General features: G+C 35.4%; 4 protein-coding genes across 4 annotated transcripts; 3 read left to right on the forward strand and 1 right to left on the reverse strand.

The window, feature by feature from the left end:
• Positions 1-3,201: 3,201 nt before the first annotated feature.
• On the forward strand, positions 3,202-5,800 carry LOC9329319 (U-box domain-containing protein 11). Its single transcript, XM_002890504.2, has 3 exons — positions 3,202-3,722; positions 3,907-4,419; positions 4,502-5,800. The coding sequence occupies exons 1-3, from the start codon at positions 3,444-3,446 to the stop codon at positions 5,546-5,548; spliced, it is 1,839 nt and encodes a 612-aa protein (XP_002890550.1). The 5' UTR covers positions 3,202-3,443; the 3' UTR covers positions 5,549-5,800.
• A 5,971-nt stretch (positions 5,801-11,771) lies between these two features.
• On the forward strand, positions 11,772-12,686 carry LOC9326614 (mulatexin). Its single transcript, XM_021015001.1, has one exon. The coding sequence runs from the start codon at positions 11,958-11,960 to the stop codon at positions 12,393-12,395; it is 438 nt and encodes a 145-aa protein (XP_020870660.1). The 5' UTR covers positions 11,772-11,957; the 3' UTR covers positions 12,396-12,686.
• Positions 12,687-15,088: 2,402 nt separating this feature from the next.
• Positions 15,089-16,032, forward strand: LOC9326615 (leucine-rich repeat extensin-like protein 2). The gene has a single exon (XM_021013746.1). It carries the CDS (start codon positions 15,380-15,382, stop codon positions 15,863-15,865), a length of 486 nt encoding a protein of 161 aa, XP_020869405.1. The 5' UTR covers positions 15,089-15,379; the 3' UTR covers positions 15,866-16,032.
• Positions 16,033-16,387: 355 nt separating this feature from the next.
• Positions 16,388-18,730, reverse strand: LOC9326616 (protein WVD2-like 7). Its single transcript, XM_021013745.1, has 5 exons — positions 18,519-18,730; positions 18,373-18,422; positions 17,253-17,803; positions 17,008-17,179; positions 16,388-16,930 (listed from the first exon to the last, which is right to left on the reverse strand). The coding sequence occupies exons 2-5, from the start codon at positions 18,415-18,417 to the stop codon at positions 16,604-16,606; spliced, it is 1,095 nt and encodes a 364-aa protein (XP_020869404.1). The 5' UTR covers positions 18,418-18,422; positions 18,519-18,730; the 3' UTR covers positions 16,388-16,603.
• Between the last annotated feature and the right edge of the window lie 630 nt (positions 18,731-19,360).

A 19,360-nucleotide genomic window follows, 5' to 3' on the forward strand; every position in this document is an offset into this window, starting at 1 on the left:
CTTTTCTCATACCACATCAACCAAAAATAATTGACCAATAAGAACATTAGAACACACCACGTCACAGAAAAGTTTTCATAAGAGAAGATACAACACGCCAATTAAGAGATGCCACGTGGCATTGTAACTCATACAGGTAACGTTAGCTAAACATGCAACAAGTTTCATGCCTAATTGCCTACAAAGCCTTTTATGCACTAAAGCAAGCACGTAATTATGTTAGGGATTGTCGAAGACCTAAATTACCTACCACCAAAAAAGAAAAAAAATTACCTACCACCAAAATCTACAATATTTGCTTCTGACGGCACTAAGTTGTCACGAATTTAAACGCAAGATGTTATTTTCCCTTGGGTTTACATGAATGTCTATTAGGAATGTGGCCTAACTTAACCCAAAAGCTAGCTCAAGAGTTAAGGATTGCCACATCCTTTATATACTACCCAAATATCTTAATCCCAAGCAATGTGGGACTTTCTAATAGGCCTCCTCGAGATGTGGGTGGGAAACGGTCCAACGGGAAACAGCCAAAGCCCAACATCTCGGAAATACAACAAGACATGCCACTTATATGGACCACATAAGTGGGAAACCATTTGTGTGGGAATTTGCTTGTTGGGCCAATCTTGGGCTCTGATACCATATTAGGAATGTGGCCTAACTTAACCCAAAAGCTAGCTCAAGAGTTAAGGATTGCCACATCCTTTATATACTACCCAAATATCTTAATCCCAAGCAATGTGGGACTTTCTAATAATGTCTTACGTCTATATTCTCCACAAATTAATTGTTGCAACTGAAGAAATTAGTCAAAGCTTCAAATCCACAGCCTCGCTTCACCTCCTCTCCGGAATTTCCGTCTCAGATTTCCATAAATTGCCCTACAAGATTACATGAATTTGGAACAAAGGTTAGAGATGAGCATGCAATGGAGAAATTTCGCTGTGCTTTCGGGGTTGCAGAAAAGATTGTCCGCTTTTCTTCTCTTTATAATACACAATCTTACACATTTTGTCATTTTGATCCAATCGAGGAATCAGCTACGTCTAGCATTGTCATGTAAGTGACACTTACATGACAAACAATATTGTAAATCACTTCCATGACAATGATAGCCTAGCCAGTAGTAAGTGTAGCTAGGAGTTTTAAATATCCATAAAATTGATAATTACAATTAATTCTTTTAAAACAACATACTAATACATTGCATTGCATATCTTTTTCACTCAAAACATATCTTATTTTTATAAAATATGATATAGTTTAAACAGTCATTAGAGACCAAAAAGATATTTTTATTTTAACCTAAGGAAATTCTCGAACCCATAAAGTCCCTATCGACCCAGGATTTGGATGTACATCAATTCTCGCAAACTGGATCGAACTAAAAGTGCATGTTCGACCTCCTTTGGAAAAACTGAGATAATGCTACTAACGTCCCACCAGAGACCAGACACACTTTAATTAGCTCAAGCACACATTTTTTTACTACAAATCCACGACCTATAAACTCTATTTAAATCATAGGTATACACGAGCTAAGAAAACAAAATCAACAATTTTCTTTTTATTGCACAAAATAATTCTACATTTACTACATACAATACACGAACTTAAATAGTATTAAATATACACGATATGGTTCAATGGTTGATGTACGAATTGTCAAGTAGGGTATATTGCAACTTTGTAAGTGGAGTATTTCATTGGCTGGCTTTGGGGTATCTATGTGTCTGGAGCATAGATATTTTCATTTCATTAAATGTTTCTTGTTGTCATTTGTCGATTGTTCACTCTCTTTTCTTATAGCTTTCAGGGTACGATTTTATTATTGCGTTTAATACGGGACAGTACTACGGCCTAAATTGATGTCCTCGTCCACGCCTGCCTTGACACGATATGGACTTTGAGGTGAGTTCTGATATGAGCCTCTTAACCCAAGTTTCTAGCTCCACGACCACATTCTCTTTGTGATCCACTTTCATTATGGAAAATCAATAATTGGAGAGCATTCTCTAAATCTTAACCCATTTTATGTAATTCTCACATGTCAATTGCACCAAAGAGCTAGAAGTCTTTGGATTTTATTATTCCACCAACTTGGTGGTGATTTTTCAGAGAGGCTCCTATATATACCACGTAAACTTAGAGAACTTGTTACTGTATAACAAAATTGCTATAAGTCGTTATACCTGACTTGGTCTGTTCCAATGAATTATGGAAAACAATTTTGACTGGTTTTTTGATGATGATATCATTTTTCTTCCTATCAAGAATAGTATAGAATTTCATAATAAGCAAAACGCAGCGTTTGGTAATAAATTGTTAAAAGTATGTATAAGCAAAATAAATTTACAGAAACCGTATGATGATAATCTTTTAAACTTTCATAATTGCTTCCGGCCGGGAAAAAACAGATAACTAATTTTTAACATTGTGGTCCGAATATTAATTAGATTGACCCATTTTGTTTATATATTATTAAAACCCATTACAACTTTTTAAAAAAAGGAGATGATAATATAAGGTCGGCTTTACAACGAAGCAAGGAAAGAAAATGTAATGGTGCTCGATCACTCTTATGTGTAATAATTAAAGCGTGTGTGTGGTTCATTTCAATTATATGTGTTTGGTTTCATTATAAACCATAATATTCCAAAGCCAACTGTATCCTCCTTGTTTTGTTCTCTTCTTCTCCTACATCTACCACCGCCAATCTCGCTTTTTTTTTTTCTTTTTTTTTTCATATATTTTTTTTCTTCATTTATTGATTTATTTATCTACTCATTCCTTCTTTTTTTTCCTTTTGACATTATCTACTCATTCCTTTATTTTATTAATAATCTAAAATATGAATTAAAAATAATTTAATTCTTTCAAAAGTTGGAAAAATTAAAAATACATAGATTGTCGGATTTTTTTTGTCAATAACATCGAAAATTTGAATCCGAACATTGACATAACAATAATTAAGTAGCAAAAACTACTATAATCTATTGTTGGTTTTATAATTTTAATTTATTTATTAGTTTAGTAGTTCTATTTTGTTTTTGAGGAACTAAGGTTTCAGATTTCAGATTTATGACTTAGTTTTTAGAATTTAGAGTTTAAAATTTAAATGTAGATAATTTTTTCAATTAATAAAACTAAAGACTATTTCTGATTTGAATTAGAAAAATTATATACTAGTACTATATTTTTCATTACAAAGAAAAGTTGACAAGAAAAAAAAATACAAAAGAAAAGTGGACCAAGACGTAGGTCCTTCAAAACGGTGCCGTAACAGCGACCTCTCGCTTGACAATTAATGATCGCGTGAATAAATAAAAGCAACGTTAGTCGCTTCTGAGTAAAGAACGAATCCCAAAGCTCATTTATTCTTTTCTTTTGTATTATTCTTTCAATTTTTTTCCGATTGACGGAGGTTGATCGGCGACGGCGTAATGGCCGGAGGAATCGTTTCACCCGCCACTCTACTCGACCTAATCACCGATATCGTCGAGATTCCACTCAACGCCGGCATTTTCAAGAAGGATTGCGCGGATCTCACTCGACGAGTCTGTCTCTTGACGCATTTGTTAGAAGAGATTAGAGACTCAACTCCGATCGATTCCGCCGCTTCGTCTTCGTCGGAAAATGACTGGTGGTCTGATCTTGTGGCGGGACTTCAAGCCGCGAAGCGTCTTCTCTCCACAGCTCGATTCCAAGCTCGCGATTCCTCTGTAAGCAAAATCTAACTAACTCCTAAAAAAAATCAAATTACGATTTGTTGTTCTTCAATCTCATGAAAAAATCCCAGATTCATAGAATTACTGGTTTAGTCTTCGGTTAAATGTAGTTAGACCATTGATTTATAGTACGGTTATCTCCGGTTTAGCTGAAAGATTTGAATTTTGTGGATTGAAGGATGGTGCTGCGAAGAGAATCTCATTCCAGTTCCAGTGTGTTACATGGAAGCTTGAGAAAGCATTGAGCAATCTTCCATATGATCTTTATGATATCTCTGACGAAGTTGGAGAACAAGTGGAGCTAGCGAGATCGCAGTTGCGAAGAGCAATGCAGAGATACGGGTCGTTGAATTCGAATAAGTTCTCGAGTGCTTTATCTGAGCCAATGGAGAGAGATGGTCTTAGCAATGTTATAAAGATCAAAGCTGAGGAAAAGCTTGAGAGTGTTTCAGAAACACTTCATTTTGCTGAGGAGGAGGAGAAGCAAGATTCGCCGCCTCTAAGGAGAAGCTCTTCCATTTCTTTGGCTTATTATTTGTCCAAGGATGCTGATACCGATAGATTAGACAAAATGGTTAACAAGAACACTGATGAATCGAAGAAATCTGATAAACTCACGATTCCGGTTGATTTTCTTTGTCCGGTGTCGCTGGAACTGATGAAGGATCCAGTTATTGTTGCTACAGGACAGGTCTGGTTTTGAGATTTTTTGTAGCACTTTTTATGAATTTTACTGTCTGGTGCTTGGTTATATTGTCTTTCTTCAATGGCAGACTTATGAGAGGGCGTACATACAGAGATGGATCGACTGTGGGAATCTAACATGTCCTAAGACTCAGCAGAAACTCGAAAACTTTACGCTTACGCCAAACTATGTTCTCAGAAGCCTCATCTCTCGGTGGTGCACTGAACACAACATTGAGCAACCTGCAGGTTACATTAACGGCAGGTCAAAAAACAGTGGAGATATGTCGGTGATCCGGGCCTTGGTTCAGAGACTCTCAAGCCGGTCAACAGAGGATCGTAGGAATGCGGTTTCTGAAATCCGGTCTCTGTCAAAGAGAAGCACGGACAATCGCATTTTGATTGCAGAAGCAGGAGCAATCCCTGTTTTGGTGAACCTTTTAACCTCAGAGGACGTTGCAACGCAGGAAAACGCAATTACATGTGTTCTCAACCTCTCTATATATGAAAACAACAAAGAGCTGATAATGTTTGCTGGTGCAGTCACCTCAATCGTTCAAGTCCTTAGAGCCGGAACCATGGAAGCAAGAGAAAACGCAGCAGCGACACTTTTTAGCCTTTCGTTAGCCGATGAGAACAAGATCATAATCGGCGGATCGGGTGCGATACCTGCCTTAGTGGATCTGCTAGAGAACGGTACCCCGAGAGGTAAGAAAGATGCAGCCACGGCATTGTTCAATCTCTGCATTTATCATGGAAACAAAGGTAGAGCAGTCAGAGCCGGTATAGTAACAGCATTGGTTAAGATGCTCAGTGATTCCACCCGCCACCGGATGGTTGATGAAGCTTTGACAATTCTCTCAGTTCTTGCAAATAATCAAGACGCGAAATCCGCTATAGTGAAAGCAAATACTTTACCTGCATTGATAGGTATTCTCCAAACGGATCAAACTAGAAACCGAGAGAACGCAGCAGCGATATTACTGTCTCTGTGTAAGAGAGACACTGAGAAACTGGTCTCTATCGGTAGACTCGGCGCGGTTGTCCCGTTGATGGATCTATCGAAGAATGGAACAGAAAGAGGCAAAAGGAAAGCCATATCTTTGTTAGAGCTTCTCCGTAAAGCATGCCAATAATAATTAGTCTTCTGACAAAAACAAAAAAGGTTCATGAAGCTCTCATTTTTATTGAGTTTATTAAATTATGTTAATATTCTTGTTCAATTGATTTGATTTTTTTGGGGGATACTAATTCCATTTGTGGAATCGAATTTGAAGATGGTGAGCTAAAATGGTGTTCGAAAATCGAACTCTGTTTTGCTCGCTGTGTATTTATTTGTTACATTTGTAATAATATTGGAGATGAATGAATAAGTATTATTGAATTGATCCTTAGTTTTGAATTGGTTACTCTTCTGATAAAAGTTCCTTAGAAGACACGCAACAGTTACAATTAAAATAAAAATAATTGTTTAGGTCAAATATTTCACTTGGTTCGGTAGCAATTAGAGGGCCACATGTCCTCATAAACCGGCGTGATTACCTGAAGAGTCAATTTTCTTCGCTGGAGGTATCAAAATCTCAAACAGCATTACCTCATAAGTTTCTGTACCTCACATATAATGTTCCATCAAATGAAGAAAATGACAGATTCCGAAATCATTCAATGATTGAATTTAGAATTATAAATTTTTGGGGTTGTTTGAAAGTTTCTTCAAGACCGAAAGCGAAATGAGTCATGTTAGTCTTCTCATTGATTTGAGTAGTTGTTGACAAAATGGTTCAATTATCATCTTCAACTACCCATAAATCCAGCATTTTTATGGGGGTAGTTAACTTGGAAAGCAAGAAATCAGAAAAGTCAGCTGAAGACACCACTAAGGCGAAGGTCAACGACTTCGGTATGAAGCAGCGAAGCATTTGGGGATCAGAAACCAAACAATTTGAGCCTCACAACAACTTAGGAACCCCAATTGCCTTGTTTGATGGTTAATCAAAATCATTTTGCATCTTACCATAAACAAGAAGAGTGTTAATGATTTGCTTCTGACACAATCAAACTGAGATCATTGAGAATCTAATGCTGTCTCTTGTATCATCTCTCGATAACGAACAAGGAACAGAGAGAGCAGTGTAGTACCAAAGTCACAACTCACAACTTGTGTCACACTGTCACATGTGGTCGAAACGGAAGAAAGAGAGGAAGAGTGTCTCTGATTCATCTGACAGTCATGAAACTATCCGTCTCTTACAAAATTCCAAGTGGTTTGATTCATCTGATACAATAAACTGCATCGTAGTTTGAAGACGACACTTCAGGATCTAAGTTTATTTTGCATAAGATATTCAAAACATCAGGAACCTTTTTCTAAAACCACGTTTCTTGCTTCTTTCCCTTTTTATCAATACTTGTCGAAATTTTAATCTGGACAACAAAAATGTACCAAAAGAAATCACACTCAAATCAGTTTTATTTACTCTGGAATTGGGTAATTAGTTTGGTCAAGAAGTACAAATCTAAGTTACATGGAGTTAGAAACGGGTAAATTTAAGTTGTATGAACAACACAAATCCTTTGAATAGATTTTTTTATTTTTATTTTTTAAAAATATCTCAGCTTTACTATTATTCAAAGTTAAAATTTTATGACATCATTTTCTTATCATCATTTTCTTCGATTTCATAATAACTGCCTCATAATAAATAATAACATTTTTTTTGTGTTCATAAATGGCATTCTATTTAAAGCATAGAAATCAAATGTTACATAGCCAAAAAGGTCACTGTTAGCTAAGTAGCCCAAACCCAAATAACATTTTTTTTTTTTGACAGCAAATATAGTTCATCCATTCAAGCTAAAAACAGACCGTTTTCTGCAGGAGAAAACCAGTCTGGAAGTACAGAGCTTACATGGGAAAATATAACACCACGTGATCGTGCCTTTTTTGCAAGGCAATCAGCACATATGTTATTAGAGCGTGGGACATAAACTAGATTAAAAAAGGTAAAAGATGACTTCAAAGAGCTAAAATCTTCTAATTCTGACGAAAAAACAGGCCACTCATCGGGAGTGTCTAAAACCTGTGTTAACTCCATGCAATCTGTTTCAAAAGCCACTTCAAGAAGAGAAAGTGTGATAAGGGACCTCATTGCCCAGAGAAGAGACTCAACCTCTGCGTGGAGAGGGGATAAGCATCTGCGAAAACTCTTCAAACCGAGATGAATAATAGCTCTATTTGATCTAACAATCCATCCAACTCCGCTTAAGGTAGAAGAATCCACCCATGAACCATCCACCTGGCAAACTACAATGTCAGAAGATGGTGGTTCTACGGGAGGAGTGGTTACCTTGGGCTTAATAAAAGAATCTCGGGCTCGAGCTACTCGGAAAGATTCTGCTTCCTTCGATGCGTGTTGAAACGTGTCATCAGGGTGGGTATCCTTGTTTTCAAAAACCTTAGAGTTACGGGCCTTCCAAATGAACCACATGATCCAAGGAAAAATCCGAATAACCTCTTCGTTCCCTCCTGATTCCTTCGCTCTCCAAAAGAGATAGTCTAAATTTGCAAATAGAGAAGGCGAAGGGAAAACACCCTGCCTAATAAGAATATGAGATAAAGACCACACCTGAAAAGCAGGAGGGCACTCAAACAGGACATGATTGATGGTCTCTTCCTCCATCCCGCAGCGGGGACACATTCGATCAGTTCCTAGGTGACGGTCAGCTAGTCGTTGGCATGTTGCCAGACATCCTGTGGCAGATTGCCAGATGAAATGTTTAATTTTTCTTGAAGTTGGAATTTTTCATGATTGTGCCTGTAGTGCGGTAACATTGGGTCCCTGAAAAGGGAGGTCACAATCCCCTCGCCGGCTTGCAGTCGCAGCCAAATAACCCGACTTAACGGTATAATTACCAGACTTGGTATGGGCCTAGATAAAAAGGTCTCTCGAGAAGGACGAACTCGGATGTAGCCCCAAGATACGGGGGATGTCGTCTGATGCTATAAGCTCTTGTAGTTTGTCGATCTTCCATCATTTCGAGTAAAAAAAATAATAACATTTTACATAGGATTTGTACCATATTCTAAATTAAACAATGTTCTTTATAAATGCTTAAAAAAAAAAAAAAAGGTTAATTTATACAAATCCTAAATGACGCACTAAACAACTTTTCAAGAGCTTACGAAAATTTCCGATTTTGATTTTTAAATGGAAATCAAACCTCCAGCGAAGCTATTGTGCTACCTAAGTACAAATATGCATTATGTAATGAGGTTTTAAACATGTGTTTATCAAACAATTAATAAAATACAAAATCAGTAGCGTAGAAAAAGAAAGGTAAAAGCTTCATTTTGCTAATCGTCATTAAAATAAAATGGTGAAATGTGAAAATGTTTATCAACTTTAGACCCAATCACTGTTTGGTAAATGTAATCAACCCACTAATGTATTTTTTGGAATTGAGAGCATATAATCGGCGTTACCAAAATTATCTTCGCATACATGAATCACAATATCAACATGGCTAAACTGAGGACGATAATTAGTTTTTGCACTATAAAATTAAAAATTGAGCAAGTTTTATATTTTCTATTTTCAGAAAAATTTATAAGTAAATAAAAATATACATTATTTTCACATAAACTCTAGTCATTTCTTCTTCTCTCCTTTTTTAGTCTTTACAAAGAATCGTTTGCGTCCAAAGTTATCTACGACCTAAACCCTAAATCAAAATCCCAAAATTAGTTTTAACTATGAGAGAGTCAAGAAACAAATCCGATGTCGTCGCGTGTCAGCCCAAGTAAACGTTCAGCGTGAAAAGAAAAGGAAAGAAGAAGAAAGGTTTCAACTTTTTAATCGAAATTTGACGAGAAAGAGAAAACAAACAGAAAGAAAACAGATTGTGAGTGAAATTGAAGAACTCGAAACAAGAGACGAAAAAGAGAAAAGTGTTTATATATAAACAAATTTGGCAAATTGAGAATCAAAAGAAGAATAAGTAAGATGAGAAACAAGGAGTAATCGCACTTGGCTCGCGTTTCCAGCACCCGACACATTTTTTCTCCTAATTTTACTAAAATTTTATTTGTTGAGTCGTCTTCCTCTTCTTTTCTTCTATGTGTTTGGGCTCTGAGCATTTTTCATTTTTCATGAGCATGAAATGCTAATTGAATTATTCATAAAATAAAAATAAAAAAATTCGCTTTTGCCATTAAGATTGTTGATAAACGAATCACACAAATACGAATACGGGATCTCAAGGGAAGAAAGAAGAATCTCTTATTTAAGCACGAGCTGACAATTACAAAATGGACGAGCTGAAAACCAAATCTACGGGCCGAGCCGCAAAGTTCTCTGACGGTTGCACGATATTCTCTGTAGAAACGGTTATTTCGGGATCTCCTTGTCTAATCATTCCCCTTTTGTATTTATAAGGTACGGAGGTAGGGCATCCCTCAGTCTTGAAATGCCTATTCTACCCCTATGGTCGGTGCCAAGCTTGTTTGATGGGCTTCTGTTTGGGTTTCTCTTTTTTCTGAATAGGCTTCTCTTTTTCCGAACGGGCGTCTTTTTTATTGGGCCTTGGTCGCTGCTGGATTTGGCAATGGATTTCAAAAACACTAATAAATTTATCCAAAAAAATTGAAAAGAAATATTTAAGTCCGTATTCTATAGGCCCAGTTAAATTCTATAGGCTTAGTCTTCTTATGATATAACAAGGCCTCAAAACTGTTATTCACATAATTAGGTGGCATTATATCATATTGGTTTGATTGTTTTTTTTTTTATGTTTACATGTATGTGAAAATATTATATATTTTATGCCTAATAGTAATGCAAAATCTAATATAAATTAATTGTAGATGCAATGTATATCACATTCTTAGCAAAAAAAAAAAAAATAAAATGCAATGTATATCAAATAGGTTTGTAAACACAAATAGGTTCGAGATCAGATTGCCGGCGAAATCTCTGATGAGATTCAAGTGCGTCTCAAAGCTCTGGCTCTCACTCATCTTATCTCGTTACTTGACCAACCGATTCCTTAAACCCTCACCACGAAGTCGTTATCTCGCCTATTTTGTGGATAGCGAGAAACATAGCTAGTATGCGTTGCACACATCATCGAATCATGATCACTCGGACACATCGGTCTCTGTAATCGACCAAGATCTGACCATTCCGACAATAGGGGGAGGCCGCTTCGTGAGCTCTATTCGTGGCTTGTTGTGTTTCAGAAATGGAGAAGAGTACAAATTTGTAACCTCAACACAAGACAGGTTGTGGAATTACCCGTTATGAAAGGCAATAATAATAACAATGTGTTCTATTTTGGACACGATCCTGTTAATGAATACAAAGTCGTATGTTGTTTTCGCCACATAATAATATTATGATCACTCGGACAGACCGACCAATAGACAGCTATATTACGATAATATGCACTTAAATCTGTTTTACATTATGTGTATATGTTCTATGGCAACCATGACCAAACTTTTTGGGTAATATATTTATAAAAAATAGTAGACGCTGTTAAATTTTCTGCCCCAAATTACTCTTCAATCATACGAAAGCTGTTTTCCATTTTTTTTCTCTTCCATACGATACCATAAGAGAGTTTCCTGCTACCTTCTCATTTATGTAATTGAACAACTAAAGCAATGTTCCTTTAAAAAAGCACTCACTTACGCATTAAGCAACTACACACATGCCCTCGCATATATACGATTATACTCTCTCTTTTTTTATATGTACGATTATACTTCTTTTTGATAAAAATATCCTTTATCTATTTTCAGCCAAAATTTTTAATCATTTATATATTTTGGTGCTAGAAAATATCCATAAAGTCTTCTGCAAACAAAGCCACTGTTCAGTATCCACTATAGTCTATACGCAAATTAAAGCCTATCGTATACGATTATACTTCTTTAACTTTTATTCATATTTGGTTGAGAAAACATTGATTATACATATTTTATCAAGATAAACCATTTAGTACAACAAATATAGTATGAAATCACATACAGTTAAATTAATGGACCACTATAATATTTATCTCAAAAACATGTATAAATTAATGTATATTTATTATTTAATGCTTTTATTTTGGTGGACGCCGGTGGGATTTTAATCGCTAATTAATAATTCCACAACCAAAGACAATTTAATGACGAGGAAAACCAAAATAGTGCATGAGGGATCCAACTCACATGAAAAATACGATGACTTGTGGACCGACGAGTACTCCTTAACTAACCTTCTCCCTAATTTATCATTTAGTTTCAGACTATAGAGTAATTTTTTTAATTTAATTATAATTTCGTTATAAAAAAAGACTCGAAGCTTATAGAAAAATGATACATACACTATTTAATAAGTCTATGAGTCCCATGCACTTGACTTACGTAACGAGAACGCATTCATCATCACCTCTCATTTTCTCGTCTCCTCTTAATTTTCAACTCTTTAAGCTCACAATCTCCATATTTACAAAACTCTGTTTTTCATTTTCTCTTTGATCAAAATCGCCGATCACACCATGCCGGGAAATTCTCACCGCCGGGGATCCGTCGTCATATTCACCGTGATGATGATCACGTTGCTGACGTGTCCAATACTCATCAAGGCTTCATCATCATCAGATGCTTCTTTAGCAGCAAGAAAGCTCGATGAGGTTGATCCTATAAAGTGTTCTCCAAGCTGCATCCAAAACCCTCCTCCGCCGTCTCCTCCACCACCGTCTCCGCCACCACCTGCGTGTCCTCCACCGCCGGCTCTCCCACCACCTCCGCCGAAGAAAGTCAGTTCCTACTGCCCACCGCCTCCGCCGCCGGCTAATTTCTTGTACATCACCGGTCCGCCGGGAAATCTCTACCCCGTTGATGAGCAATTCGGAGCGGCCGCCGGAAAAAGTTTTACGGTGGTGAAGCTCTCCGGTTTAATCGCGTTTGGAATTATGGGGTTCTTGATTCTTTGAAATTAACATGATCGGAGAAAAAAAAATTTGAAGATCTGTTGGTATGTTTCAGATACTTTTTAATTAGTTATTGAAGAACGTTATTGATCGTTGGTTAATAATTTTTCTAGCTAGGATCATATATGTTTCATCATATTTTCCTATATCCAAATTTTCTAATGGTTTTTTAACCAAGTTAATAAGGTATACGTATACCAAAATTTATGTTAGAGAAATATGTAAATTCTAGAAATGTATTCTCTTGATGTGATATGTTCTCTGTTCAACTTGCCATTGAATTGATTCTCAAAATTGGAAAGTTTTCTTTGTGCGGAATAATTTTATGAAAAAGTAAATTGTTCTTAATAAAAGTAAAGATATTTTTTTTTTCAAAAAGGAACTGTAAAGTTAGAAAGACGAATTTTCGAAAATATTTTGTCTTGTTTAGCTTTCCTCTTCATACTTTTAACTAGTTGTTATTCATATGCGTAAGTAATTTATGAAAAGTCAGTATGTTTTGTCTAAAGTAGATTAATTTAAAATGACATGAGTTGACCAAAAATATTGTAGATGGAGTTAATAAACTAGAGAGAATTGATGAATTGACAAACTACTATAATCAGTAGTTAAGAGATGTTTAGTCTGGATAAATTAATCTAATCCGATCCAAATAATCTAAAATAACTAATATATTTTAATATGGTTTAAATGTATATCTCTTTTATATGTAAAAAATGAATTTTAATCCGAAAAATATATAAAGACTATATGTAAATAGCTACAAAGAAAGTAATAAACCCACTGGCCCCTAATGCAAATAGCCCAAGGACCGTTTATCCGTAGAAACTAGAAATTCAATCGATGATGGAACTTCATATTAGACTAAAAAAACGTCCTTAAAATATAAATAATTTTGAAAATAGAAATGTGTAAAACTAAAACTTAAATTGTAATAATAATTCTGAGGTGGAGAAGGATACCTGACCATATCAAAAGTAAAAAGACACGTGTAGATGCTAACAGAGAGAGATGAAAGAAATGGAGATCAACTTGGGTTTCAACAAAAATGGGTCCTGCAAAGCCGACCTCAGACATGACATGTGAATCTGTTTCGCCTAACGCTACCAAATCTCCTCCCATCTTACCTACGTTTTTACTTTTTTTTTTTTTTTTTTTTCTTTCTTCAACGCTTACTAATACATACCGAGTATTTACGTAAATCATATTACTAAACCAAGTGTAGTATTCAAATTTAGAATTTGTAAAACTTAAAACGATTTAAATTTTTGGTTATTTAAAGAAAAAATAATGTAGTTGGATTGATCTATATTTTAAACATTTGTTTTTTCTTAGTTAAGCTTTGGCATATAATTAGTTTCAATATATATATATATATATAGTTTCAGAAAAATACACTATTACATTTACTTGTCTGTGACTGTGTATTTAATCTGTTTGTGTATTTTAAATATTTTACTATGCGATGTGAGATATTCGATGAGATATCCGTATTCGACTTAAAACTCAATAACGAATCAACGATCTCCTTTCATTAGTTTTACTTTTAAAACCAGAATTAAATTTGCCCAAATTAGTAACAAAAAAAAAAAACAATCAATGAAGGAGTAATTGTTGTGGACTTTATAACGTTTGAAAAAATTGTGCACCACACAGCTGTGATTATGCTTTTATTGCCTCAAAAAGGCAACACACCACAAACTCCTTTATAGTTTTATGCATGCTCACTAGGTATATATAATGTATATTCTGTTCTTTTTTGGTTTAATGATATTACTTTTACTTCACGTCTGATTGTCATCATCAGTTTTTTTTTTACTTATTTTGGTTAAAGGAAAGTCGCGAGTAGTAGCCATAACAACCGCACCGTCTTTTACATGAGAAAAATCCATTTTGCCACTACTTTATTTTATTTCTTGGGTTCAATTTTCTTCTATTTGTTACTCTTTCCCTTTCACAAAAATCCTTTTAAATAAATGGTATTTTATGACTTTTAGGTTTGTGAAAGAAAGAAAAATGACTTTAGACTTTAATTAATTTGCAATTACAAAAGATTGCTTATCGATGCCATTACCTCGGAAAAAATGAAAGAGGTTTGATGTACCTTTAAAACCTTCAATGTCACTCAACGTCTAGCCCTTTACAGATATGCTCACAAATTGTCCTCAAAATTATAATCACAAGTAACATTTTCTTATACATTGAGATATGAAAATAAAAATTTCAATTTTTTGAATAATGAGAAAATTTTACTTGAAGCTTCGATAAGGCTTCTGGAAACAGATGCAGAATGTATATCCATCTTTCTTTGTGAGCGTTAAAATATTATACATCCATCGACCACTTTAAGCATCTATGGCGCATTAGTTTCTTTAGAGGACATAATTAGGTCATTTAGTGGTTGATATATGTGTAGAAGAATATTCATCTGAAATTTGTCGTTTAACAAAATGGCTTTTATTTTTTATAAAATGATTGCAGTTTATCTCTCTCTTTTTAATAGCAAAGCTTGCATGTTCTTCGAAACTATAATGGGTCAATAATATACACGAATAATTAACCAAAACGTCTGTCCAGTGTACACAGAGCGCCGAAAAGCCCTTTTTGTTTTGTTCAAGTATAATCAAACCAAGATCCAAGAAATAAATAACATATTTCCTTTGTTATTCCACAATTAACAAAGGAAATTCCATCAACAAACGATGATTAAGATGGACTAAACATCAAATAATTAGAGATAAAATAACACCAATAAGCAATGTGATTAAGGAAGAAGACTAGTTAGCAAACCATAAATTAGTTCCAATAATTCACAAGACAAGTGTCTTCTAGGTAGAGTCCACACCTTCCAACTAAGCTTTTGCCAAAAAACTTATCTTAATTTACTTTCTCCCGCTTTCTCTTATCCAAAATTCTTTGTTTACCATTTAAAAAAAAAAAAGAACCATTCTTTCACCAAGTTCTTGTAAAACAAAACAAAAGAAAACATGAACACAAACGATCATGGCCTTCGCCTCTTGAGCTTATTCTTCATCTTTTCTCTTGTTTACTTCCCCTACTTAGCCATATCCGAGACGCCGTGTCCGTACCCGTGTTATCCAACGCCGCCTATTGGCGGTGGCTCCTCCACGCCCTCCATGACTCAACCACCACCGTATCCTCCTCCAGCCGTTAACTACCCTTCTCCAGCTGGGAATTTACCGAATTACCCTCCTCCGGTTGGGAATATACCAGACTACCCTTCTCCACCATATGGTGGCGGAGACGGTAGTGGCAGCAACTTCTATGGTCCTCCACCGCCGGATGCTATCTTGCCGTACTTCCCTTACTACTACAGAAAACCTCCTCACCAAACGGATCAAACCTCGTCGTCTTCACACGTGGCGGTTGCAGGGAAATTGACGGTGAGGATCGTAGCCGTGGCAAATCTTGTGGTGGTTGGAGTTCTCGGTAACATTTTGTTTATAACTTAATTAGTAACTCTTGTGGAAGTTTTTCTTATGTTATGTAAGAAATATTGTAATACTTCAGAATCAACTGAAGCGGAACTAGAGCAGAAAAAAAAAATGTTAGGAGGCTAAGAACATTATTCGTAGTATTTCTTGTATTATTAATAGTACTCATTATATTGATACGGTAAGACATATATGCAATTTAAAAGTTACATCATATAATTATTTGTCGCGATCCTTGAATTAGGATAGGCACAAGCAATGTCAATAACGTCACTTTTCGTGAGTGACTTCATTAGATAGTGGACACCAATATGGAGGTTAACGTATGGACAAAAGGATTAATAATAGACTTTTGATTATGTGGAAACACATGGAAGCAGAAACTGAAAAGGATATTTAGGCCGCCTCGAGTTTAATTTAGTTGAAAATCAAAATTTAAAATTTAATGTTATAAGGAAAAACAGAGGTTTTATGGTTTTTGCACAAAAATTCTTGAGTCTAGAGTTTTAAAATAATTGTCCTTACCAAAGAGGGTAGTAATTAGTAATAAGCTTTTAGAAATTTATAGGTGAAATGGTGATTCTAAAACAAGGTTACATAGGTTCTGATTGTTTATTTGTATTTTACGTTTCTATGATATAACATTCTACTCATTACAGCATAGAAACAAAAACACAAAGAACCAATTGAGGCCATAGTACTACTAATTACGGCCGAAGTTGAATCTAAAGAACAAAAGCAGAGACATTGAATAGCTCACAAAGCAACCTCAACCGCAGAACGCCTAACCGGTAAACTCCTTCTGTGTGTATTGTTTCTCGCGGTCTGATCGCTTGTCTTTGGTCGAATTCCGTTTAGACTCCTCTGTATATCCGCCTTCTGTTTGTTAATAATGAGCTTACTCTTGGCCATTCCATTTGCCAATGACCGATCACAACTAGCTATATATGAGTGATCATCTCTTGCTTTTGCCTTTGCCTTTGCCTGACCTGTTGACGTGTGTTGAGGTCTAGTTTGTGTGCTTTTAGGCAATGGTCTTGCTTTTAAGTTATGACCTTTAGGCACTACAGCTTTTACCTTTTCCTGCAGCATCAGAGAATGTTCCCTCATAAGCTCAAAATTCTAATTGTGAAACTGGAACAGAGAAAAACAGAGTATACCTCTTTCCTCTTCTCGGCTCGTTCGTTACTTCTGAAACTGAAACCATTAGTAGTTGTTCTCTTTTCTCTTGTAGCCACCAAAGGAGTTGTTAGGATCTCAGATTTCTTTGATGTTGTTGGAGATTGAGATGCTATGGTTTTAACTACCCTCTTAGGCTTCAACTCCTTTTGTCTGCCACCAAAAAAATCGTTAAGAGTGGTGCATATATAGACAACGTGACATAAAAAGAGCGTCAAATAGCTACCTCTTAGTGTCAATACTGGTTTTAGTATTACAACTTGGAGAAGATCCCTTTGCTATGATAACATGCTTCTTTGTAGAAGCTTTGGTCGCGGAACAAGGAACAGATTTGTGGACATTTTTCAAAGGCTTCAATCTAGTTGCGGAGGAAGAAGATGATGTTTCTTTTTCATCTTCACTCTGGCCAATTTCAGTTTTCTCCAAAGCAACAGAAATAGAAGTATCAACATCATCATCAGAATTCACAAGAATCGTCTCGTCATAACTCACACAAGAATCACCAAATTGACTTGTGTTCTCATCTTTCTCAGTACAAGTTTGATGATGAACAACTTCACCCCATGTTTGAGCTTCAACAGAACTCGGAAACCGAATCCCTTTCTTCTTAAAATGCGCCTCGAAATGAGCTCTCATCTGAGTAACAGAGCCTGGTTTAGAGAACTTCTCAGCCTCTTCTAGATATCTGTTGTGAGAGAAGGATGATCTCTTCTCCCATGATAAAGATTCTTTCTCGAATCTTCCAAATGATACTGATCCCGAGTGGATAGAATTCGCCTGCAGAGCCCATTCAAATACCTATTAACGTTTCTGTTGTTTCAAACACAATTTTTGCGTTTGCGTTTACGTAAACATTGATAAAATCTTATTCTTGATATATAAAAAATTCTAGGTACTTCATAAAATATCTCTGCAAAATGCAAACACAGAAGAAAAGTTCTACAGACATTCAATTAAATATCTTTCTTGTACTCAACATAAACTTTCATTGCAAAATAGCTTAGAACCGTTAGGCTTACTAGCCGCTCCTAGCTAAACTGAATAACGAATCCTCCAAACGAATTAAACCGGTTTTTTTTTTCAACTTTCAGAACTCTCTTGCTAAAAATAAAAACGTCTAGCATATAAACAGGAAACACGTTTCGTGAATGTCAAGCTACTAGAGAAGTATTCCGGGTGCCCTAGATCTCAACACGAGGACCAAACATATAAGCCGCTATCTTAAGCAGGATCAATGAGTCCAAGAAAACGAAAGCAAGCCCAGGAAAAAGATTATTATATAGTTGAATTGGAGACATATATAATCTGGAAATGAGAAGAATAATTAATAAAGTTGCAAAAATTACCAAAAGGCTTAGGTTAAATGGCTCTTGAACCTCTCCCGCCATCATATAATCTAGTAAAGTGTTCGACGAGACGAGATTAATGACCGCGGAGTTTAATAAATTTCTGTTTAAGAAAATAAAGTATAAAAACAAAAAATCAAGCATACCTATAAGAATCCGTATGTAGAGCAAAGAGCAACAATAACAGAGTAATATACGAAATTTGATGAAGTAACTCTGGAGCACGAATGAGGAACTTGGACAAGAGAAGTCTGTAATTAAAACGTCGAATTCAGATTTGGCAAAGAAAGCTGACTAATCAAATAATCATGTTCATGTCATGTCATGTCACATGTGCTTTCGTTTCTTCTTTGTTTTGTCTTGTTCTCAAACGGACGCTTCTCACGTTCTCCATTATCACGGCCGTTTAATTCGGAGGGTCATGATCAACGTCGAGAGTTTCCAATGCTGTGGCAATTATTCGTAACCGTTCGATCGTTTTATGATCATTGATCGTATGGCTACTTTCAACAAAGCGCAAACGACATGTTCAAGTGTTTCCAAATCTAACGGACGGACCATTAGATCTGCTTAATGTATAAAAATAAATTTATTTTTCCTAACAACATTTATTATGTCTATTTAAATTTGGGTGACACGAGAACGTTAGCAATACAAACCAATGTATTGTGTCGGTCATATATAAAAAATTATATATATATATACATCATTGAGATATTGTGTCAAAATAACATTTATCCTATATTTTTTTTGGTAATTACATTTATCCTATATGACATTAAGGTTAATGCGCATATATTTCTACCATTTTTTTTTTTTTTTTGCATGAATGCTTGATAAAAAACAGATGATTTTTTTTTTTTTTTTAATTTTTGTAATGAAGATAGATAACATTTAGGACTATACGTCGTATACACCAATATATCATGGAGAGTGAACAAGGAAACATAATAATTGAGACCTCATCACAGGCCAAGCATGTGATAAC

Source organism: Arabidopsis lyrata (genome assembly GCF_000004255.2).
Source record: "Arabidopsis lyrata subsp. lyrata unplaced genomic scaffold ARALYscaffold_1, whole genome shotgun sequence".
Lineage (NCBI taxonomy): Eukaryota > Viridiplantae > Streptophyta > Magnoliopsida > Brassicales > Brassicaceae > Arabidopsis > Arabidopsis lyrata.